Below are 25,810 nucleotides of genomic sequence, written 5' to 3' on the forward strand. Positions count from 1 at the left end.
GAACCTGGAAAAGGAAGTTGCAACTCTGAATGCCTACCTGTCCTGCTGAACACTCTGTTAGTGTATGACAAGGAAGAGCAAGGGTTCTGAACACTATGTTAGTGTATGAAAGGGAAGAACAAGGGTTAGAGATGTAGCTGAGTTGGAAGAATGGTTGCCTGGCACACAAGGAGACCTGGGTTCCATCTCCACCGCCCGAAACACATAAACTTGGCATGGTGGTAGACCAACACTCAGGAGATTAAAGCAGCAAAATCATTTAGCTCAAGGTATTTCTCATCTGCGTATGGAGGTTGACAGCAGTTTGTGGCACATGGAACACTCTTTTAAGAAAAAAAGGCAGGCATATGTGTGTGTGTGTGAACATTTGGTAACAGCTATCTTTCTTTGTAACGTCAAAAGCATTCATTCATTCACTCACTCATTCATTCGCTCACATCTTCTTCCCTCAAAATGGGCATAGATAGGAAGGAGCAATCTCCATCTAACTCTAACATCCATGCTTAACTCTATGGAGTTCATTACAGCGTATGGGTTGTGAACTTTTGGGAAATGTAGAGTTAAAGTTTTCTTGCTAGAGACAGTTATTACAAAGTGGGAATCATACCTTAGACCTCCGTACTCAAATCTATAGACAAGTTACCAATCTTTTAAGGTGAATGATATTCCATGAAAACATAATATCTCAGCCACCATCCAAACCCTTTCTAGTTTGCTCTACAAGCGAGACACGCTTACAAAATAGAGAAACAGGAGGTTGTTTATTTCCCATATTTTCTTGTTAGCGTCATTTTCAGAGCAGGATGTTGGTGAAGAAAGGCCCAAGTCTGAGGTCCATCTATCCCTTACAAGGCCGTTGAGAGTAGAGATTATAAATCAGTAGTTAAGATCAATGTCTTTGTCCACAAGGATGTAGTTATCTCTCAATTGTTTTCTTTAAGTTCCCAGGGCTCCATCCAGAAAATGAAAATACTTCATACGGTTTTTGTAAAGTGAGATAAAGTCTTTGGGAAGTGTCCACGAATGCCTAACACAACCATGAGCTTGTCAAATTTTCTTTCTTATTTAAACTTTACTTTCTGTAGGCTTCACTGGGCAAACATTTTTATTTTAGCCTGTCTTCCAATTTAATTGCACCTCTACTCTAGATACTTTGGCAACACTCTCCAAACTCCCAGTTGCCACTAAGCATGGCTTTCTTTACGACAGTGTACGACGAAGGAGCAGAGCGCCTCCGCCGCTCGGGCCAATCGCGCTGCTTCTGGGCGATGACGTACTGCTCTCGCGCATGCGCAGAGCAGGGAGACCTTGGCTAAACCTACCAGCCGCTAAGCGGAGGTGAAATCCTTGTCGGTAGGGTCAGGACCACGGGAAGATGCAGAGCTGGAGTCGTGTGTACTGCTCCTTGGCCAAGGTGAGGGCCGCCTGCGTGTGGAGCTACTAGGCCAGGGGCGCCGAGATGCCCGCTCATGGGTCTGGACGCGGCCTGACGCTGGGAACGACCGCAGCCCCGCCTCTGTGCCGGTTCAGCCCGGCCTCTTGAGGCAGCGGGTAGCGCGGGCGCGGGCCCGGGCCGGGAAGGGCCCGGCTGGGGAATGACTGCCCGCAGCCCCACACCCCACTTCCGTACGTGGGCCTAGAGGCCTAGGTTTTTACCCGGGCACGGGAACGAGCAAATCAGCCCTCTCACCCGCTGTATGCCCCTTTATACCTTTTGCCTCATCCCAGCTCAGACCAGGCCTACTTTCCTGCGCGGGGTAGGTAACCTTGAGACGCGGGTGGCCCAGACGTGGTCAGCCCCTACACAGCCTTGGGTGTTGCTCTACGGTCCTATCTGCTTTCGCGTCTCTAAACTAGTGCCCTTGGCATCCTCCAGGCCTTGGGGCTTTTTTTTTTTTTCTTTCAATTTTGCATTGGTCTATCGTCCAAACCACTTTCCCGTTTCACCTGTCAGTTAGATTCTTCCAAACAATGTATGCAGCGTCGTGGCAGGGTAGCGCGAGTACTTTAGAGATAATACAGAGATCAGATTCTTATTTCACCCTGAGTTGTCTGCGTCCTCAATAATTAATGTAACATGCAAAATGTTCTTTTAGGGAGAATCTGAGCCGGGACTAAAACTCAGTACAGACAGCTTGCTCTTCTTTGGTTGGCTGACTTGATCGCAAGTGCAGAGATTGCCTCCAAGTAAAGGACATTGCTACATCAGAGTATATATTGTCATTGCCTTCCATTGATTTGCTCGCCATGATAGCAGGTGGAACTCTGTTGGTTTCTTTGTTTCACTGGTCTTAAGAAATGGTAGGCATAAGTGTTTAGAGAGTGTGAGAGTATGTTGTAGTTTGTGGGACTTCCAGAATGTGGGTGCACTGACACTATTGGTAAATTCCTAGTTTAGTTTTCTGCTCATATTAGTGGCTCAAGAACATCTTCATAAATGTAGTGATTACAGACTTAATGCGTTAGAACGCATGACAAGTGAAATGATTGTTGTTGAAGTATTTAAATAACTGAACTCAAAGTTTCAGACTTTTAATTAGAATACTAAAATGATTCTTGGCATTAAAACTAGCCATGCTTTCTGAAACTTTAGTAAAATTGTAAGCCAGTGAGTACATTTCATTAAGTTTAAGATAGGACAATGCATTGAATATTCTTAATAAGGCAGATCTAGCAAGGTAAGATTGTGAAAGTTTAATATTATTGAAAAAGAGGGAAAATTGATAGTATACCCTGTGTGGTAACGGAAAGTCCTTGATCCATTTGCCCCAGTTTGTTTTCATCAAACTTCTAAGTTACATTTATGTATTTGAATGCATGTGTCTAGACATGAACATGCTAGCTAGAGTGTGCATGTGCGAAGGTTAGAGCACAACTTTTTGGAAATCATTTCTTTCATCATATGATTCCCAGGGATTGAATTTGGGAAGTCAGTTTGTTCGCAGGAGCCTTCTTTATCCAACTATCTGACCAGCCAGTTGTAAAAATTATGTTTTAATTAACAGGAAAGTTTTCTTTGTCTTATTTTTTTTTTCTAGAGAGGCCATTTCAATCGGATATCTCATGGCTTACAAGGAGTTTCTTCAGTGCCTTTAAGAACTTATGCAGATCAACCAAGTAAGTACTTGATGCAGCAGTTTTCAATCAGATTAGTTCACAGTTCCTTTTTATTTTTATGTAAAAGAAATCAAGTGTTAGAGTAACTGTTTTCTGTGTTAGAATTAATCTATAAATTAGTTTACTGTTGATTGAACACTTAGTTACAAGAGGTAAACAAGGTAGCATCCATTCTTAAGAGCAATACATAAGTGACAAGTGTTTGGAGAAGTAATTGAAAGTGAAAACAATTTACTAGGAACCTAGAGAGGATGTCAAGGAAAGGCGAGGTGTTTGAGAGGGGATGGAGGAGTGAAAGGTTGCTTCAGTAAGAAAGGTCTGAAGTGGAACTTAATTTGTGAGCCCCCAGGAAAAGCAAGAAGACTAAGTGGATGTACAAAGTCCCCCAAAATAAAATTATAGGCAGGGCTCAGATCATGGAACACTTCTAAGCCAGATAAGGTGGTGTGGGTTTTACTTCAGGTGCAATAGAGACCCACAGGTGGGTTTTGAGATGAGCAGTTTCATATGATTACAGCTTTTAAGAATTAATTTTGTCTACTGGGTCAGATTGTGTTGGTTGCCTCAAAACTTCGTGACAATGATGACATTTGACATCTTGAACGATTTTTTTTAAGACTACCATTATATACATAAAAGGGAGCTGTATGGTGTATAATTTTCTTAATGCTTTCTTGAAGTTTTGAATTTTCTATAGAATATATGTTTTGGGTTTTTTTGTTTGTTTTTTCGAGACAGGGTTTCTCTGTGTAACAGGCCTGACTGTCTTGGTCACTCCGTAGACCAGGCTGGCCTCGAACTCAGAGATTCACCTGCCTCTGTCTACCAAGTGCTGGGATTAAAGGTGTGCGCCACCACTGCCCTGCAAATATATGTATTTTTAATAAGCATTTGGAATGGGATAAATGGGCTTTTAGTGAGGCATTTAACTTCTTAGTACAAAAAATATTTGAAGTGATCTGTTTATTGGACTCATCCATAAAATTTAAACTTTAAAATATTTTTACTCTTCAATTTTGTATATGTTTAAGTGTGTGAGTACCTGTGTGTGTGCCACAGTTGATTTGTGGAGGTCACAGAACAGCCTTGGGTCTCATATAATAGGAGAATGTTAAGATTTATTTGTTGCTTTCTAGTTTCTCTGCAATCTTTGAGCAGGCACTCAGATTTTAATGGAGTGGAACTATGCTAGTTAGTTCTTGTCTACATGATATGAACCAGAGTCACTTGGGAAGAGGGACCTTCATTTGAGAAATTATTTCCATCAGATTTGTCTGTGGGCATTGTCTTCTTGATGTGGAAGGGTCAAATCCACTGTAGCAGGTAGTTGTGAGCTATTGTAAGAAAGCAAGCTGAACAAACCTTTGAGCAGAATTCCTCCATGAGAACTGTCTGTTTATTTTTAGATGATTTTTGTTTTGATTTTTTGAATTCTTTGTCTTAGATATCAATCAATCTTTTGTCACCTGTATAGCTAGTTCTCGGGAACTCTCTAGCTTTGGTTTCTTTGTATATCCCTGGCTCTCCTGGAACTTGCTCTGTAGACCAGGCTGGCCTTGAACTCAAAGATCCCTTTTTCTGTGCCCCCCACCCCACCCCAAGTGCTGGCATTAAAGGCGTATGCCACCGCTGCCTGGCTGTTTGTTGGTCCTTGATGTTATTTTCTGGACTGTGGCTGCACTTTTCAGAAAAATCTTTGTTCATCCTGTCCTGAAGTATTTTCCTTTAGCAGTGCCAGAGTCGTATGTGAGGGTCGTTAGTCCACTTTGAGCTTTGTAAGAAATAAGACTCTAGTTCCGTCTTTTCTGTATGGATATCTAGTTTCCCCAGCTCTGTAGTTGCATAGTTTTATTTCTGTATTCATATTCTGTTCCGTTGGTGTGCATGTCTGTCTTGTGGGTGTGTGCACACACCAGTACCCCACCCCCTTGTTTTTTTGCTATGACTCTATAGTATAGAAATTATGATAGTGTTGGTGTTGCTCTTTTTCCTCAGAATTACTTTGACTATCTGGGGTCTTTGGTGCTCCCATGTGAGTTTTAGAAGTTTTTGTTTTTTCTTTTCTTATTCTTCTATTTATTTATTTTATTTTTGTTAAAGGTTACATTGAAATTTTGATGGATATTACATTGAGATTGTTTGTTTCTATTTTGGTGGTATAGCTATTCTCACAGAAGGTTGTGTACCTCCATGTGGGTGCTGGGAATCAAACTCAGGTCCTCTGGAAGAGCAGTTAGTGCTCTTAACCACTGAGCCATCTCTTCAGCCCCGAACCCAGATTTGTTTTAGTCCTTATTTTATTCTTGAGGACTAAAAGTTTTTAAGATGATGATCAGAAAGTGAATAATTTTAGTTCAGGATTTCAGATGATGAGCAATTTGGGGTATGGCATATTTATAGGAGAAGCTTGCAAGATAGCTTAGAGGTTAAGGCCATTGACAGTTTACAAACTACTTTTAGTCCTCAAAATTCTGTTTTATGACTATAATTTTTTTTTCCTGTGATTATTTTGCAAATCAAGTGTTAAAGCGAAGCAGGTCAGATTACTCACCCAAAGTCATGTTGCTAATGGTTTAAAGCTTTGCTCTTTGGGAATTTAACTTATGAAGGTTGAAACTAAAGAATGGGATTATATTAATTAAAAAAAAACAGATGTAGAGTCAAAAAACTTAGTTTGTGCCAGGCGGTGGTGGCGCACGCTTTTAATCCCAGTACTTGGGAGGCAGAGGCAGGTGGATCTCTGTGAGTTAGAGGCCAGCCTACAAGACCTAGTTGCAGGACAGCCTTCAAAGCTACAGAGAAACCCAATCTCGAAAAACCAGGGCGAAAAAAAAAATAGCTTAGTTTGTCTCTGCTTAATTACTAGATAATTTGGGCTAGTCATTTCTAAACTAGTTCATTTCTGAACCTCTTATTTTTTCTTGAAAATGCTATGTTTATGTTGTCCTTTTCTTCCTCATATTACAGAAGAGTTATGTTATTTGGTATATGATCCCTAGTAAGTGGCAGCTGGATATAAGGTTTGTATTCTAGGACTTAGTTGTATTTGCATATGCTATAATGAATAGAAGTGGGATTTCAAAATTTGTACCATTTTTAGTTGCATCAAAGAATATCAAATTTCTTGGAGCAAAATAATGCTGTGTAGAACATGCTGATTATTTGGAGAGTTTTTAATAAATGTTATTTACCGTTTTGTATCAATCTCCTCTTGTAGTTGATGCTGATGTGACAGTGATTGGCTCTGGCCCTGGAGGATATGTTGCTGCCATCAAAGCTGCCCAGTTAGGCTTTAAGGTAAGATACACCCAGTATAGAAGTTGCTTTGTTTTATTATGAGCCAAACTTATTTTAGCAACAAAAAGTTTTGCACATGGGAAATAGTTAGAAAAGTTTTTTTTAAGCCTTATGCATTTGGGCATGTATGTTTTTGTGCCCTGCAGGACCAACAGAGGCCTGAAAGGGGCTTTAAAGTCTTTGCAGACAGTTATGAATGCCATTGGGTTCTGGGAATTAAACTTAGGTCTTGAGTCACCTCTCTGGCTCAGGAAGTTATTTTTTAACTATAGATTATTTGCAAATCTGTGACTAATGAGCTTTATTGGTTGTAGTATAAAAAATCAATTAATTTTCTTCTGAAATACTTCATTTTGATTTCTAAATACATTTGGAATATAGTGATAACAGTAAAAACACATATGTGGTAATATTGAACAAAAATCATTTTAAAACAATTCACTCTGGTGTTAGCCTCATTTTTTTATGATTCAGATGATAGATTTCAAAGGGTTTTTAGTCTGAAAAAGCACAACTTGAGTAGCTTGCTTTGCAGAGCAATTTAGACATGTATATTTTGAACTTTAGTGAAAGAAATATGTATTTACATGTAATTAAGTAATGTTCTCTTTGACTGTAGACAGTCTGCATTGAGAAGAATGAAACACTAGGTGGAACGTGTTTGAATGTGGGTTGCATTCCTTCAAAGGTGAGCATGTGTTTCAAATGCTGCAAAGATTGTTTTTCATTAGCTACTACTGACTGCAGAGATGTATTGAGACTAGATTGGTAATCTAATACAGTGCCATAAAAGGAATTTGAGTATAAGACTTTTTCCTTTGTAAACCATTGAGTGCTGTCACAGCCTACCATACGTTCTGAGAGTCCTCCTTCTCCAGACACCAGTGTTTTGGTTTTGTTCTTTCTTTAGCTTTCCACTGCCAGTGAAAAGATAGTTAGCAATTTTTTGTTGTTGTTTTTGCCCTTTGACCTGCCACCTTGAAATGTGTTCTTTTCGTTTTACATTTAAAGATAATAACTTTGTTTTGTTTTTTATTCTTTGTGTGTGTTTTAGTCACTATTGTTTATCTTATGCTAATTGTGTGAGAAGGAACGATGAATTTGTATCATAGTATGTACTATTCTAAATAGAAAATGTCATTTTGTAAGTTCGTTATAGAGTCTGTTTATGAGTACTTGGTAAATTTGCCTTACTTCTTTTAGGCTTTACTGAATAATTCTCATTATTACCATATGGCCCATGGGAAAGATTTTGCATCTAGGGGAATTGAAAGTAAGTATACTTTTTATAGTTAGAAGTACCAGTCATGCTTGACTCTTCTTGCTAAGATGTGTGAACAGATGTTTATTCAACGATGAGCGAGATAAATATCTCAAAATTTAGAGAGATTTGCATAAGAACACTTAGGTTCAGAATTCTACCATGACAGCTTCTGTACCTTTGCGAGCTTTTCCTAAGTTCTATCTTTCGGTGCCAGTGAAGAGTCAGTTTTCATCTTTCCCACACAACTTTTGAATGTGGGAAAGGCTAAGGCTTGATTCCTGAGCACTTGGCTATTGACGGGTAAGACTGAAGGAAGGAGAGCAGGCCTGCCTTGAGTTGTTGGTGGTTGAAAGAACAGTAAGAGCTAGAGGAGAGAGAGAGAAAGGAGAGGTTTAGTGAGAAAAGAGGATTGTTTATAACATTTGCATTTAGTCTGTATTGTCTTTACCATGTTTTGGAGGGCTGTTTTTACGCCCTTTTTTTTCTAGTTGTATTTGACAGAAACTTCCAGAAGGTAGACTTAATGTACTTGGTGGCATTTTTTTTTAAGCAGTAATAGGTTTCTGAAAGAGATTGTGTAGGGAGTCAGCATATAAATGATGTGTATATACTGCAGTAAATATATCACACTTTGTGAAAGTACCATGATGTTAGAAGACATGGGATAGTCAGAAGACTTGCATTATAGGCAAACTTTGCCTTTTAGCTTGGTGACTTTCGTCAGTCAGAGATGTCTAAGAGTCTGTATTTGTGTTGACTACATGGACTGATTGGTATTTTCATCTAAGTTCTGTTGAGTTGAACATTTTTATCTTATATTGTTGCTTCAGTATTCTGAGTTAATTAAAATTTAGTTGATTAAACTAAACTCATTATATAAAGCTTTTGTATTTTGAAGTGTTCAAATAGATACTTTATTGTTTTGTTTCATGAAATTTTAACATTTGTCTTTATAATTTCAGGTGATTTTGCCATTTTTATTTAACTATCTTTTAGACTAATAACCATCATAAATTACTTGTAGAATGTTGTAATGGAATAGAACATTTTTATTTTGGTCTGCATTTTTGGCATAGAGGTACATTTAACAGTGCTTGATAGGGTCTGTTACTGTGATTTGATGATTTAGCTTTTCTGACTGTGGTTATGACAGTTATTAAAATTTAAAAGTGAATACTGTCGTTTATATAGTTTATCAACATTAAGACGAATATTTTCAGATCTTGATTAGCTGAAAGCATTGCTCTCAGAGTTTAAATAATGACAAGATTTTTAATAAATTTCAGTGTCAGAAGTTCGCTTGAATTTAGAGAAGATGATGGAACAGAAGAGTTCTGCAGTGAAAGCCTTAACAGGGGGAATTGCCCACCTGTTCAAACAAAATAAGGTCAGTCGGTGTTCAGTGCTCAGAGTGACAGGCGTGAAATGGTGTCAGAGGTTTTTCTGTTCATGTGTTGCTTTCATTGGTTAATCAATAAAGAAACTGCTTTGGGCCTGATAGGGCAGAACTTAGGTAGGCAGAGAAGACAGAACTGAATGCTGGGAAGAAGGGCAGAGTGAGAGACGCCATGGATCTTCGGCCTGAGAAGGACACTGGTTAGATTCTTGTGGGTAAGCCACAGTCGTGTGGTGATATGCAGATTAAGAGTAATGAGTTAAATTAAGATGAAGAATTAGCCAATAAGAAACTAGAGCTAATGGACCAAGCAGTGTTTTAATGAATATAGTTTTTGTGTGGTTATTTCAGGTGTAAGCTAGCCGGGCGGTCAGGACAAACAAGTGGCCATTGCCATGTGACAATTGGTGGCTCAACGTGGCCATTTACTCCACGTAAAACCTAAGAAAGCTTAGAAAAATTCTAGAAAAAGAAAAAACAAGCGTTTAACACAACTTTTTGCTGTTTGCTGGCAGTGTGCAGCAGAGCAATAGCAGCAGGAAAAAAAAGCCACTCTATTTTAAAATGAGGCTTCCTGGGCCCTGCTGCCTGTGCAAACTCTGGCTATGGAACATTTGTGGGCCTGGGTGTTTGTGTGCCCACTTGGGGTTGGGAGGAATGTAGCTGAGACTTGCTCGTAGCTCAGTTCTTCCTGCACGGGCAGGCGGTGGGATCAGGTCTACTAGGCTTGGGCAGGTCGGGCAGGTCGGAGGGCATGGCGGATTCCCGCTGCCATACAGAGAGATGTTTCCAGGCTGCGCAGTGCTCTGCATGGCAAATTTGGCTGTAACTCAGATAAAAAGGGTTTATGTGTTGCACGCTCATTCTCGGGGTTGGACTGCTGAGCGTGGCTCCTGCCTGGTGGCCCCAGAACTAGCACTGGTGGTGCTTCCACCATTTTAAAATTGGAGAGAGGCGGAGCCAACATCCAGAGCAGCTGCAACCAAGCTGCTTAGCATTTTAAAAGCTCTTCTAGACAGTAAAGAATTATAGATTCACAATAGGACAGATTCAGAAATAAACAACCTCTATATGGGCCACAGTGTTAAATAAATGTACATAGGCTTGGGAGAGAGAAAGAAAAGAGTATAGAGAGTCATAAAATAGAGTTAATGCTTTAAAAAAAGGGTAAAGTCTTTAAAGAGACAGAGTACAGATAGTCATAGAAAAACAAGCCGTGTAAAAATGGGAAATTTACAGGGAGTCTGGATTCTGTATATTATTGTGTTTTCTTTGAATTTTTTGACTATAGGAACTAAGTACAGAGAGACATTTCATTGTATGGGCTACTAAGCTAAACCAGCATGTATATTATAAAGGTATCATGACTTCTAAATTTGAGTCTAAGGATAAGTTGCTTTGGAAAGAAGGTTCTTCTTTTGTTTTCACAGAAGATGAGAACCTGTGGATTGCTTCTACACCAATATGGTTTCATGGACCAAGGCATCCTGAAAGGTCACCGTGAACACCCTCAAAAAAAAAATTACTTTGCCCAACTGCTGACTGAGATAAACCTTGCACACAGGATATACCATGAAAGAATTGATTAACAGCGCCCCCAATCAGCACGAAGCAGTATGGATAAATCTACGCCCATATTCCCAAATATTGTTTATAAATGTTCTTTTACATTTAAAGGGGTAAATGATATAGATATGAATAATTTGCGTTGGTATGAATCTTGGTTTATTGATATAAATTTAAGGTCAATTTTGTTATATGTATATGTATTTCTGAACTTGATTAAGGTGTTGCGATTGTGTTCATTTAAAAATGTAATGTATAATTAAGAAATATAGGTTAATAGATAATCTTCTATAATATTCAAACTTGTAGTCATGTTAGATTTTCTAGATGTGCTTAGATATATTTCAGATGGATAGCCATTCTTCATATCTTTCAAAGACTACAGAATATGGCATTTAAATGTTTTAATAACTTAGGGCTTTTCATGACAATGAGACACGTCTGCTCCTGCCAGCATCAGCTACTTCAAGAGGAAGATGGGCATCGAAGAGGCTCTTTATGGAGTTTGATAACCATGTGGGCAAGAAACTGCCCTTGCCTGGACTGCTTCACTGGACATGCAGTACCCACAGAGAGACTGCTGAACTTACCTAGAGGTGAGATGTTCCTTTGGGGTTCCTGCTTCGTGAAAGAGTCTGCGAGATGTTCTGCAGGACACAGAAGAAAGTGACTGAACTGCCTTTGAAATTTCCAGCTTCATGGAAAAGTCTGCTGGGTACTATGGACCTGTAGGCTGAAGATGAATGCCCCAACGGTACAGAAGAACTTTGGTTAAATGTCCAGGCAGTGAGATGTCTCTGTCAACTCTAGAGTTTTGGAAGTTGTTTATAATGTACTTAGGTAATATTATATCCTTCTGGAGTCTTTGATGGAGTTGAAGAATAGATAGTTATAGTTTTCCTTAGTTATAATAAAAGTTAAAGTAAATGTAAGTATTATAACTGTAATTCTTATTTGATACTTGTTTTATGTAATTTTACTAAGTTTAAAGCCTTCCTTTTTGTTTAAACAGAAAAGGGGAAATGGTGTAGGAGGTTCTTCTGTTCATGAGTTTCTTTATTCATTAACCAATGAAAGCAACACATGAACAGAAGAACCTCCTACACCAATGAAATCTTTATGCTTTTAGAGTGATGCTCTATGATCTTGGCCTGCTATGTGATACTTAATTTAAAATAGTGATTAAACATTGGAAAAAATGATGTAATGCATTTATCATCATCCAAATCATACAAAGAACAAAATCCAAAGTAACACTACCCTGAAGCAGATGTCCATAAGACAGTGTTTTTGCTGCTATATGTGTTAAGTATTATTAAGGAAGTATTTTATGTTCTGTGTTATCTAGAGTATTGTTCCTGTTATTTCTATCAGAAAAACATTTTAAGCATATAAATATTATTTTATAAAGGTTGTTCACGTCAATGGATTTGGAAAGATAACTGGCAAAAATCAGGTCACAGCTACAAAAGCCGATGGCAGCACTCAGGTTATTGGTACAAAAAACATCCTTATAGCTACAGGTTCAGAGGTCACTCCTTTTCCTGGAATCACGGTATGTATGTCTTCTAATTCATCTCTTATAACCTTTCTTACAAAATAGGGTTTTTTTTTAAAATAAATTTGTTCTGTTTATAAATGAGTGATTACTGACTGAAACACTGTAATTAGGCAACCATTTAGCTTTGCAGAGTTACTTCCCATTTTGCAGTGATTATGATCAGATATAGAACATTTTATAATATATTAGAGTTCAGTATGCAGGTAAACCTTAGGCATGGTGGTGAGTGTCTGTAATCCCAGCATTTAGGAGGAAGAGCAGGGAGATTGCTACAAGATCAGTGCTAAACTGGTCTAGCAGTGAGGACTACCCAGTGAGACTATCTCAGAAAAAGAGCTGGTGAGATCACCCAGTTGATAAAGTGCTTGTTACACACCTGTGTAAACAGCTGGTCATGGTGGCATGGGCTTGTAATTCTAGCCAGACTCCTGGGTGATGGCTGAGGTTAACCTTTTGCTTCCACACACATATACATGTATACACAATAAAACGCATAATATAAAGTTAAAATGAACCATTTTTATTTTGGATTATCAAATGATAAAATTTCAAATTAGCATTTTTAATGAGAGTTGATGAAATTGTAATGTGTGGAAGCCATGACATAATCTTTTATGACATGAAATCAGTTTATAACTTACTAGGTTTTTCCTAGTAATTTCGCTTTGTTGATTTTGCTTTTCTTATAGATTGATGAAGATACTATAGTTTCATCTACAGGAGCTTTATCCTTAAAAAAAGTCCCAGAGAAGTTGGTTGTTATTGGTGCAGGAGTAATTGGTGTAGAATTGGTGAGTAGTATCTTTCTTATATTACCTCTGTGGAGTTGAAAGGGGCTTAAAACCACTTGGGAGGCTGGAGAGTTAGCCCAGTGGTTAACAACACATCCTGTTCTTCCAGGGGACCTGGAAGAGTTCAGTTCCCAGCACCCTTATCAAGCAGGTCACAACCACCTCAACTCCAGCTCTAGGAGTTCACCATCTATACTTATGTGCACATACCCACATACACATGCACACATAATTAAAAATCAAATCTCTCGCTCTAAAAAAAAAAGACAAGATTGGGCATGTTAAAAGTAGTAGACAGAAAAAATGGCTCAGTGGTTAAGAGTACTTGCTTCTCTTGCAGAGGACCTGGGTTCAGTTATCATATGGTGACTTTTAGCATTATGTAACTCCTAGGGGATCTGTGCCCTCTTCTGGCTTGAGGGTACCGGTATATGCATGATGCCCAGGCATACATGTAGAGAAACACCCATTTATAAAAAATTTTAAAAATCTTAAAAAAGAAAACCCAGCCAGCCTTTGTGGCGCACACCTTTAATCCCAGCTCTCAGAAGGCAGAGGCAGGCAGATCTCTGTGAGTTCAAGGGCAGCCTGATCTAGAAGAGCTAGTTCCAGGACATGCTCCAAAGCCACAGAGAAACCCTGTCTTGAAAAAAGAAAGAAACAAAGAAAGGAAGGAAGGAAGGAAGGAAGGAAGGAAGGAAGGAAGGAAGGAAGGAAGGAAGAAAGAGAAAGAAAGAAAGAAAGAAAGAAAGAAAGAAAGAAAGAAAGAAAAGAAACCTAAAACCGCAAAACTTGGTGCCTAGATGTAATGTAGGCAAGCACCCATTCATATAAAATTTTAAAATCTTAAAAAAAATAACAAAAAACAAAACCCTACCTCTGTTTGATTCTGTATATAACATTTTAAGTCAGTCAGCATTGAATTTTGCTTAAAACTTCTAGTAATAGCTAATATACTTTTTCTTCCAACGTAACTTATTTAGTAATCATTTGTCTTTAGTATGTCCTTTGTTTTATAGTCTGTTTCTTTGTTTTCTCACCCTTTCTGATCATTGGATCTTTTTAAATCTGATAACCCTCAACATACTGAAAAATAGTTCTCATTCTGAGCAAATTGCATTCCATTAAAGCCCACACTCCTTGAGATAGTGTATGCAGTGACTCTTCTCTTCTCTCTAACATATGTTTTAGAAATGCCAAAGGACTTATAGTTTGAGCACAATAGTATTTTATACCTTCCATCTGCTTTGTTCTCCTTTTATCTACTTAGCAAGTTTCCACATATTTGTAACAAATCTTTCCCTTTATTTCAGGTGTCCTCTTGCAGGACCATCACATCTTACTGTCGGATTGCTCTACCTCTGCTGTCCTCAGCTCAGACTTATCCTGATCACATGCTTCTCTTAATTACTCCCACTCTAATTAGCTTGATTTTTCTAGTTCAGAAATTCAGTAGTTTTTTTTTTGTGTGTGTGTGTGATCTGTGTTTTCCTATCTTGACTGATTTCTCGATCAGTTTAGATTCCACATTCTATTACTTTTAACTGTTCTAAGTTCTCTTAAGTGAGTCACTTTAGCCTTATTTTATACTGGGGATTGAACATAGGGACTAGTGTTAGTTGTTAATACATGCTTCAACCAAGCACTGCACTACTAACCTATATCCCCAGCCCTCTCCTTCCTTTTTATTTTGAGTCAGAACTTTTCAGTAAGTTGCCAAAGCTGGCCTTTTAATTCACTTGGTAGCCCAAGTAGACATTGGACATATGATATCCTTGTATCTGCCCCCTGGGTAAGAGGATTACAGGCCTGCTCTTCCATCAGGCTTGGTTGACTTACTTTACTTTTCTGACATACATGCTTGGGGAAAAAACAAAACCAAAAACTATTGTCTTGGTTGAATTTGGCTGTCGGTCTTCCTTTGCTATCTTCTGCCGCTGGAGGAAAGTAGCCCCTTCAGATTGGTGCCTGTATTAAATTCTTATTGAAATCACAGATATCAACATAACCTCAGCCTGGCTGAGCAATTATTTCCCTAGCTGAGTTCTGCTCTCTGCCATGGCCATTTAATTTCCCACTATTGTTGTACCTCTGCTGGCACATTGTCTTCCTGAGTAATAAATACATAGGAGAGAGCATGGGATGAAATGCTTTTGTTCTTCCTGCTGCTGTGAAAATACCATTTTCCCTAAGACTAATCTCTTCACCTTTCTTTCATACTTTATTACATGTTTTTCTGCCTTCACAGTGACTTAGTTTTGTAGGTTTTTTTCTCTTCTTTCTTTAAACTTGGTCTACTTTCTACACCCTCCTCCCCCATTCAGAGAGAGTCTCATATAACCCAGATAGGCTTAGAATATACACGTAGATCAGACTGGCCTAGTACTCTTGTCTCTGCCACCCGAGTCTTAGGACTCATGGCTATTTTCCTTTTGATTGACAGTTGAACATGCCTCTGTTTACCTGGGTGTCACACATGTTCAGGTGCATTTCCTTGCAGACACATGATTATGTTTGTGTGAATAAGTCCTCTTGTGAGCTTGTCCTTCAGTTACTAAATTCCCTGTCACGTTCTTTTCTTCATCAAATTTTTCAAAAGAGTTCATGTTCTGTTTCATCACCTACTTAATCCTCAGACCATGGCCTCTTGTGCTAAGAAATTGCTCCTGAAAAGGACACAAATCAGTCCACTGGATTGTTTTCTTTGCTGCTGTGCTCGGTAGCTGTCGGCTTTGCGATTTCTTGCCTTAGAAAGTTTCCTAGCTTCTCACACTATCCTGTGCTGGATTTTCATCTATCCTCTGGGTTACCTTTTAAAAAAATACTCAGATTCCCTTTAATTGTGTTGCTCTAGATTCCATTGCTAGTTTCTCTCTTGACCCTGTTGATCTCCCCACAAAGTGTTCTTTTCACTGTCATCCCATTTACCCAAGGACTCATAAAATCTATAGCTTAAGACTCTCTATTTCTCGATTTTTATTTATTTACTTATTTATTTTGGTTTTTTGAAACAGGGTTTCTCTGTAGCTTTGGAGCCTATCCTGGAACTAGCTCTTATATACCAGGCTGGCCTCGAACTCAGAGATCCACCTGCCTTTGCTTCCTGAGTTCTGGGATTAAAGGCGTGCGCCACTACCACCCAGCTAGATTTTTATTTTTAAATACACATTATCTCCACTTAATGTTTTTCATAGGTGTTCTATTCAGTTATAGTAGTACTTTTTTCTCTTCATTTTCCTACCAACAAAGCCACACTCATTTCTCATGTAACATTTTCTTCTTCAGTGTGTCTGCTATTACTTATTCTTGTAGAGGCATCCATAAGAGCTCTAGGAGTTACCCCTGATTTTGATCTCTTGTTCCATAGTCATTCGCTGGGTTCCAGTGAAAGTCACTTACTTTGATCATAGTTCAGGCCAATACTTTAGGCCTTCCTGACTTTAACTTCTAATTATAGCCACTGGTCTTCACAGCGGCTCTAAACATACGTTTAATCATGTCCCTTCTTACCTAGCTGAAGTCTTTGAATGACTGTTAGGAAAATATAATGTTACTGTTTTTTGAGGATAAGCCCTTTGTACTACTGATTTATTTCTCCAGCTCTATGGGCCAACTCTTCTTCTTCTTCCTGTGTTTTGGTTATATCAGAATATTAGTTCTGAGCAAACATTATACCTACTGGTAAACATTCTTTCTGAAATAGTTCTTTTTATGTTTGTTTTGTTTAGTTTGGTTTGGTTTTTAAGATGCATCTCACTGTGTATCCATGGCTGGCCTGGAGCTTATAGAGCCCACCTCAGCCCCTCAAGTGCACCTGGTGGGATATTTCTCAGTTCTCAGTTCTTGCAGTATTTTAAGCCTCACTTCATGAGAGCGGAGGTTCTTTGGTGCTATTGCCATTTGTTCTGTTTCTTATAATTTATCTTACTCCCTTGATATTACCCGATCCCTTTGATTTCGTTAAATCATGAACCCAAAGACAGAGGTCATAGCTGTTTTGTTCACCATGTGTCCTTAATATCCAGCACATTAATGGTATATAGTAAGTATTCATGTTTAGCGTTTATTATTTCTCAGTAGATATACAGTGACTACGTTTCAAAACTAGCTTAGTAGTTGCCTGTTTGTTTTTGAGATACAATCTTAACTGTGTAGTCAGGTTGGTCTGAAAGCCATGATTTCCCAGCCTCTACCTCTTGGTTGCTGGGAAGAAGACTGTGCTCTGTTTTTGTATCTTTTTCTGACTTGGGGTCACAAAAGGCACCTCTTGTGCTTTGTTCTGAAAGTTTTGGTCTTGGGTATTACAGCCATGATTCATTTTGAGATAATTTTGTTTATATTTATTTGTGGATTTTTCATAGCCCAATGGTACCTTCTCTTCTGCGCATTCTCATCATAAAAATGCATGGAATTTGTAAATGACTGTAAATCTAACTTTATTAGAAAGATAATCTTGCCATTTAAACTTACTGGATGATTTTAATATGAAATGTTAAATAGTATATTTTTAAAAGGCTACCTTTTTGCTTTTTTTCCAGTGCTAGGGTTAGAACTTGAACCTTGCACTTTACAGGCAAGCATTCTGCAACTGAACTCTACTCCTACTCCTGACTTCAAATTTTATGTTGTTTGATAGTGAATCATTGAGAAGTCAAAGCCATACTACTTGTTAAAAAGCAGTATTTTATTTAAGTCAATATTTTAGTACAAACATAAGAAGCATTTCTCCTTTATTGAGAAATTATTTTCACAGCCAGCTTAATAGTTTGCAGACCTTAGTGATTATTAGTAGTAAAAATATATTTCCTTTTTTTAATTGTTTGAGAATTTCTTACATGCCCACCCTCCATTCACTCCACTCCAGATTTTCTTGTATCCCGTCCATCACTTTCTCCTCTCAACTTCATGTGTCCTCTTTTAAATTAACTGAATCCATTTAGTGTTGTCTGTATGTACATAGGTATAGGGCCATCTACCCGAGCATGGTAGCTTTTTTTGGTGCTCCATCCTTGAAGAAAGCTTACCATACCTCCCCCAGCACTGTCAATTGCCAATAGCTTCTCACCTATGGGTGGAATTTTTTTTTTAAGCTCCTTTCCTGTCCATGCTGAGATAGTGACTGTCTTAATTTTATTTGGGTCTTATGCATGCAGTTATAATTGTTAGGCGTTCCTGTGTACAACAGCCTTGTCATGACCAGAAAATACTGTTTTGCTAGATGTTCGTCTACTACTTATGGCTCTTAAAATCTTTTTATCCCAGTTTCTGCAGTGATTCCTGAGCCCTGGGTGAGGGGATGTGTTACAGATTTAGAGCTGGGCACTTCATAGCCTCTATTTTTCTGCACAGTGACCACTTGTATGTTTCTGTATTAATCACCATCTACTGCACAAAGAAGCTGCTGTGATGAAGGCTGAGAGATTTATTAACCCAGGTTCAGAACTGGGCCCAATCCTGGATTTACAACTTTGAAGCCAGTGAGATCAATATCATACTTATTTAATCTCAGGACTCTTGTATTTACTCTTCTCCTCTGCCCTAAACAGTCTTCTCTCAGTCACTGCTATAGTTCACTTCCTTTACTCCTTTGTGTAAATGTTACTCAGACTGAAGCATCTGTAACCATACTGTCTAAAGGCCCCGACTCTGTCTTCTCTCTTTCTCGTGGCACTTTATTCCTCTAGCATGAAGTTTAATTATTTGTTCCCTTCCTCTACCATATTGTAAAATCCCCAGAAATACCAAGTTTTGTCATTTAGTAACAGATGCTATAGCAGTCATTTAGCTGTTATAGTGGTACTTGGACTGTAATAAGTAGGTGCCCAGTAAATGTGGAATAGGTGAATAGATAAAATTATCTGTTTTTCCTTTCCTTTAACCTCTAGAGCTTCCCATAAACATTTGTGAAGAAGACAATACAATAAATTATTTGCAATAATTAGCAAATGTTGCTTTGGAAACTTTTTTATGACTTTTCTTAAAAATTAATTTCAGGGTTCAGTTTGGCAAAGACTTGGTGCAGATGTGACAGCAGTTGAATTTTTAGGTCACGTGGGTGGAATTGGAATTGATATGGAGATATCTAAAAATTTCCAACGGATTCTTCAAAAGCAAGGATTTAAGTTTAAACTGAATACAAAAGTTACTGGTGCCACCAAGAAGTCAGATGGAAAAATTGATGTGTCGTAAGTATGCTGCATTTGTTTTTGACAAATCATCCTGACTTGTCTCAAAAAATTACACACATTTTCAGATTAACAAATGTATTACACAGTATTGCCCATCAAATTAGCCAGTTAAAATTTATGAATAAGTTGATACTAAAAGAACCTAATCAGCTAGTCTCGTTGTGATATGTTTTTCATTGTATATGTTCATAAAATTTAAAGACCCTTGTGTTTAGTAAAATTTATGCAGCACTTTCAGACAGGTAACACGGGAAATTTAATGATAGTATTACTTAAATTGATAGCATATATATATATATGGAACTCATTAAATCCTTACCTAGTTAACAAAGTAACTTCTTCACAGTCTTGCAGTTGGTGATAGATGGAGCCAATCAATACTTGAGCATGTGTCTTTCTAAAGTCTTTGTGTGTATGTGTGTGTGTGTGTGTGTGTGTGTGTGTGTGTGTGTGTGTGTGTGGTGGAGGGCTTTTCAAGACAGGGTTTTGTCTTGTTTTCAAGACTCCTCCCTGGCTGTCCTGGAACTTGCTCTATAGACCAGGCTGGCCTAGAATCAGAGTTCCTCTTGGCTCTGCCTCCCAAGTACTGGGATTTAAGGAGTGAATCACCACTGCCCAGCTTATCTTTTACGTTTTTTACAGTATTGGGGACCAAATCCCAAGCATTCTCAGCAAGTACTCCACCACTAAGCTACACCCTCAGCTATTTTTTTCTTTTGTTCTTTTCTTTTTCTTTCTTTCTTTCTTTCTTTCTTCTTCTTCTTCTTCTTCTTCTTCTTTTTTTTTTTTTTTTTTTTTTTGGTTTTTTTTTTGGTTTTTTAAGGTAGGGTTTCTCTGTAGCTTTGGAACCTGTCCTGGAATTAGCTCTTGTAAACCAGGCTGGCCTCGAACTCAGAGTTCTGCTTGCCTCTGCCTCACAAGTGTTGGGATTAAAGGTGTGTGCCACCACCACCTGGCGAGACCTATGTTTTTACTACTGTGTTAACACTATGTGGTTTTATACGATTTTAAGAATAAACTTTTTAAGAATTTGAATGTTTGATTTTTATGATTCATGTTTATGATTAAATAAAGATAGTAGAAATATCATGGCTCCTTTCAGCTGCCAATGCAGGTTCGTGTTTAACAGTTACCACTGTTGATTATTTAGTGTTGAAGCTGCTTCTGGTGGTAAAGCTGAAGTTATCACTTGTGATGTGCTCCTGGTTTGTATCGGTCGACGGCCCTTTACTCAGAATTTGGGACTAGAGGAGCTTGGAATTGAACTAGATCCCAGAGGTAGAATTCCAGTCAACACCAGATTCCAAACTAAAATTCCAAAGTAAGTTGATAATTATCTGTTTTCTTCATTAAAATGTTATGTGCATAATAATATTTTTTGGCTCTCTATAAAGATAAAAAATGACACATAAAGAGGCATATGTGTGTTGTAAAGGAATATGTAGCATTTCTTTTGTTTGTTTGTTTTTTTGAGACAGGGTTTCTCTGTGTAACAGCCCTGGGCTGTCCTGGAACTCACTCTGTAGGCCAAGCTATCCTCAGACTCACAGAGTTCCGCCTGCCTCTGCCTTCGGAGTGCTGGGATTAAAGGCTGTGCCACTACCGCCTGGCTGGAATACATAGTAGCATTTCTACCCTAATAATTTTACCAAGCTAAAAGTGATAGTAATGAAGACTTCTTAAATCCTTTAATTACAAATAATTTATATCATTATTTTTATGGTTTGAATGTTTTACCTACATGTATATCTGTTTGCCGCGTAAAGTGCCTGGTCCCTGTGGAGGTAAGAAGAGGATATTAGATCCCGTGGAATAGGAATTACAAGGCAGCTGTGAGCCACTGTGTGGGTGCTGGGAATTGAATCCAGGTATTCTTCAAGAACAACCAGTGCTGTTAACCACTGATCCATCTCTCCATCCCCAATTGCTAAATTTTTTTTTTTAATGTGCATTGTTGTTTTGTGTGCATGAGGGTGTCAGATACCCTAGAACTGAAGTTAACAGGCTGCTGTGAGCTGCCATGTAGATGGTGCAAATTGAACCTGGGTCCTGTGGAAGACCAGCTAGTGCTCCTAACTGCTGAGCCATCTCTCTAACATCACTTACTAATATTTATAATTAAAAATATTTTATTTCCATTTCAACTATTTATTTAGAGATGAAATTTTGCTCTATGTTCCAGGCTAGTCTTAAACTAGATTCATGTGATCCTATCTTTCTTAGGCTCTCAAGTGTTGACCATTTTTAATAATTTTAAATTTATTTCAAACACTATTTTGAAAATAAGACTGTTTAAATATAATTAATTTAATTTTTGGTGGCTCAAAGATTAGATACTTAACTCTGGTGTTTGAAGGGCTGCATTTGATTGTCTTTTTGGTGACTTACTAGCTAGAAATATGTTTCTGTGTTATAACTAACCTCTTTAGATTTTAGAAGTTTACTGTGTTTCTTTGTTCTGGTAGTATCTATGCTATTGGGGATGTGGTTGCTGGTCCAATGTTGGCTCACAAAGCAGAAGACGAAGGCATCATCTGTGTTGAAGGAATGGCTGGCGGTGCCGTGCACATCGACTATAATTGTGTGCCGTCGGTGATCTACACACACCCTGAGGTTGCTTGGGTTGGCAAATCAGAAGAACAATTGAAAGAAGAGGTAATCCTAAGCATGGGATTCGAACTAATGGCACCAGTGACTAGAAAACACATCTTGCCAGGCATGGTGGCGCATGCCTTTGATCCTAGCACTCGGAAGGCAAAGGCAGGCAGATCTCTGTGTTCAAGGCCAGCTTAGTGTACAGAATGAGTTTCAGGATAGCCAGAGCTACATAAAGAAACCCTGTCTCAAAAAAACAAAATGAAAACAACGGCAACAACCAAAAAAAGCCCTACATCTTTGCCTTTAGTAACTCTTTAGAATATTAGAGCTTAGGTATTTGTTCTTTTGTTAGGATCATAAGGGAATATTTACTCTTTTGATTTGTCAGCAATAGTAGTGAAGATGATTTCACTAATAGGAACCAACTTTTTGTTTGTTCTCCACAGGGTATTGAGTACAAAGTTGGTAAGTTCCCCTTTGCTGCAAACAGTAGAGCTAAGACAAATGCTGACACGGATGGCATGGTGAAGATTCTGGGACAGAAGTCAACAGATCGAGTACTGGGAGCACATATTCTGGGACCAGTAAGTATTGCAAAGTCAGAGAAATCCCAGTAAGATTTCTGGGGATCATTTAATAGGTAAAATTTAGTACACTTGCTGTTTCCATTCTGTTGTTGCTTATTATTGCCATTGAAAGTTTGCCTTTAGCAGTGGATCACAACAGCACTTGCATAGTTGCTTTGCCTAAAACCCACCAGTGATGCCTGACAACCAGATTGTAAGGATGAGGCTGTGCTGATTCTGGTTACACCCTCCATTCTGACCTTATCTTTCTGATCATCGTCTTTACTCATTCTTTTTTAAGCTTTATTTTATGTGTATGGGTGTTTGCCTGCATGCATATCTGTGTACTGCATTAACACAATGCCTGCTGAGGCTAGGACCGGAATCAGATCCAGTGGAACTAGAGTTATGAGCCATAATGTGGATGCTGAGAATCGAACCTGAGTCCTTTGCAGGAGCAGCCAGTGCTTAACTGCTAAATCCTCTCTACAGCCCTACTCTTTAATTTCTTACCATGTAAAGTGAGCTTTCTTCGTTTTTTATAGCAGGCCAAATTTGGTTTGCAGTTTGGGGCCTGTGTATATGCATATTATACCGTTGGTATAGAGCACTCTGCTTCCAGACTTCTGCATGTTCTCAACCCAAATGTTACTTCCTGAGGGAAAGCTTAGGTTTCGGTGAATATGAAGTGTATATTCCCTGATAAGTGGGCAGAACAGTAAACTTAACAGATTTGAATGCTTCCTATGCCACTTCTCACAACTTAAAACTTGTTGTTAATATTTCACTCACAGTGTTATGGGAGAGTTGCTAATTTTTAAACAAAGAAATTGCATGAAATACATAAAATTGCAAAGTGGCAGAACCTAGGCCATTTGGCTCCAAAACCCAAGCTACTCTGTTACATTTTCTCATAAGATTTTCTTGTCTGACTTCTCCAACTGTTGTAATAATAAGCAGAAGTTTAGAAAATTTAAGGTTTGACAGCCTAAAAACCTGATTTGTTAATCATAGCATATTGTTATTTTTGCCTTGGAAACATAATTGCTTTTTAATTTTAAAGGGTGCTGGAGAAATGGTGAATGAAGCTGCCCTGGCTTTGGAATATGGAGCTTCTTGTGAAGATATAGCTAGAGTCTGCCATGCACATCCGGTAATTATTGCACAACATTCACAGACTTAATGACTACCCAAGTTTTCTTTTGTCTCACAACCATTTCATGTTTAATTGTCTATTGCTTTCCTTGCAGACCTTATCCGAGGCTTTTAGAGAAGCAAACCTGGCTGCATCTTTTGGCAAACCAATCAACTTTTAATTAGAAGATTGTTTTTCCTAAAATCTGGAAGCTTTGGTCAAGGTTACATTTTTGAACAGGATTATCTCTCAGTTTTAGGAATTTGTAGGATGAAATTATGAAACTTCTGGAAGGTATTTAGTAGGTTTAAACAGAATGGAATAACCTTGTACCTATATTTTAAATATTTTGTTCCAGTGTATTAATGTGGACAGAAAGCTACATATAGTAGCATCCTGGAAAGTTTTTGACTTGTGTTTTTATTCCGTCTGTGAGATTCAACTTCACTGAATTGGCATTAATGGATTTTATCTCTAATTCAGTGGAGGTGAATCTGTTCACAAGGAAGGAGCTGGATAATTCATGTGAACAGCTTCAAGAAAACTGACGAAGTTAAATTTGGTTTTCATATTGGAAACGAGTCAGTGATTAGAACAAGATTCAAATATGTACAACTTATGTAAATAAAAGTGATTGTCTCTCATTTTATTTAACTCCCGAATTCCTGGTAGTTTAGAGATAGGATTACGTATTTTGAGGTTGTAGTAAGACTTGTAAGTCTAAAGGGCATTCAGTTGCCCAAATGAAGATTCTGTATACAAAACTATTAAGTGGAGACTCATGATTATACCAGGAAATGAAGATACCAAAATAAACATGTCTTAATATTTATTTACTGGTTATTTTGAGTGTATATTAAGATGGTTCTAATTATTTTAACTACCTCTGATTGTCTTTTATTTTTTTATTCTTTACCACTTTTACAGCACTGAATGTTTTCACATTGTGCAACAAAGCTGGTCAGTGGTATCACATGATTTTAGTTCCAGTACTCAGGAGAGAGAGGCAAGTATATCTTTTTGTTCGAGGCCAGGCTGGTCTGTAGGGCAATTTCCAGGATAGTTAGGAATACACAGAGAAGCCCTGCCTCAAAATCTTAAAATAAATAAATAAATAAATAAATAAATAAAGTGCTACAAAATTGTATTTACCGATGCTACTAAATGGCAAAATGTTAAAATAATTATTTCAAGAATAGCCATGAGCTTTATATATATAATTAAGAATAGTCATGAACTTTATATATATAATTACATCTAAATTTGAGTAGCTCCTAAATTTTACATACAGTTTTCTAAAAAGAAAATTGTAAATTACTTATGAATATACAAACAAGATACTCATTTGACTTAAGCAAACTTGGAATAATGATTCTAATAATATTGTATGACGTACGGGCTAAACATTTGGTGATCCATCTGTAAAACAAATGCAAGTACTATGACCATTCAGATGCTTTAATATTGTTGCACAATGGAATTGCCGTTTTTTTTGTTTTGGTTTTTCTCGACAGGGTTTCTCTGTGTAGCCCTGGCTGTCCTGGAACTCACTCTATAGACCAGGCTGGCCTCAAACTCACAGAGATATGCCTGCCTCTGCCTCGGTGTGAGCCACCACCACCTGTTGGAATTGTAGTTCAAAGGAAAGATTTCACTAGTTTTCAGGCTGTACTTCCACTATTTTTTAAAAAAAATGCCTAATGGTTTTAGGACTGTTAGGGTAATGACTACATTGTCAAGGCTGGATTCACTCACAGACCTCTCTCTATAAATGCATTTTTCCTTTAATCAGGCAGTTAAATTGGCTCAACTCTAAACTCTTTTGTTTGATAGTAGTTTGCAGCTGAAATTGTTTGAAGTTTTGTCTTGTACCAGAATTCTACCGAGTTGGGGAATTTCTAACATTTTCTCTTTATGTTTTTCTCAAATTCTGGTTATTTAACTATAGAAAGTTGGCTTTTAATTTTCAAATGAAAGCTTATTTAAAAACCAGGACACTCTGCTTTGCTACTCTGTGTTTGTGGTGCCTTCATACTTTTTTGTTCAGAATTTGCAGCTAGCAGAGCGTTTGTGCTAATTTGTCATTGGGGGAGTGAAGTCTGTGTATTTTTAAATGGTTTATTTAAATCCCAAACATGCCCCCTCCTCTCATGGAATTTTCTAATTTGGAAATAGTAAAACATAATTTAATATGATCTCCTAGCTATGCAGGTATATAAAAGTAATAGTTGTCTAACTGAAGGATTCTCATATATGAGAATATAAATAAAATCTGGGTGAATAAAGGCCTAACAGTAAAACAAGCTTTAAAAGTCTCCTTGCTGTAATCTG

At 37.9% G+C, this 25,810-nt stretch overlaps 1 protein-coding gene across 1 annotated transcript; it reads left to right on the forward strand.

Moving 5' to 3' along the window:
* The first annotated feature begins 1,255 nt into the window (after positions 1 to 1,255).
* On the forward strand, positions 1,256 to 24,311 carry Dld (dihydrolipoamide dehydrogenase). The gene is made up of 14 exons (XM_048415468.3): positions 1,256 to 1,414; positions 3,039 to 3,117; positions 6,335 to 6,414; positions 7,034 to 7,102; positions 7,618 to 7,687; positions 8,965 to 9,065; positions 12,052 to 12,195; positions 12,891 to 12,992; positions 18,987 to 19,177; positions 20,331 to 20,501; positions 21,646 to 21,835; positions 22,225 to 22,362; positions 23,408 to 23,497; positions 23,595 to 24,311. Exons 1-14 carry the CDS (start codon positions 1,376 to 1,378, stop codon positions 23,658 to 23,660), a joined length of 1,530 nt encoding a protein of 509 aa, XP_048271425.1. The 5' UTR covers positions 1,256 to 1,375; the 3' UTR covers positions 23,661 to 24,311.
* The last annotated feature ends 1,499 nt before the right edge of the window (positions 24,312 to 25,810 follow it).

The sequence above is a fragment of the Myodes glareolus genome, chromosome 11, assembly GCF_982192425.1.
Source record: "Myodes glareolus chromosome 11, mMyoGla1.1, whole genome shotgun sequence".
In the NCBI taxonomy this organism is placed as follows: domain Eukaryota; kingdom Metazoa; phylum Chordata; class Mammalia; order Rodentia; family Cricetidae; genus Myodes; species Myodes glareolus.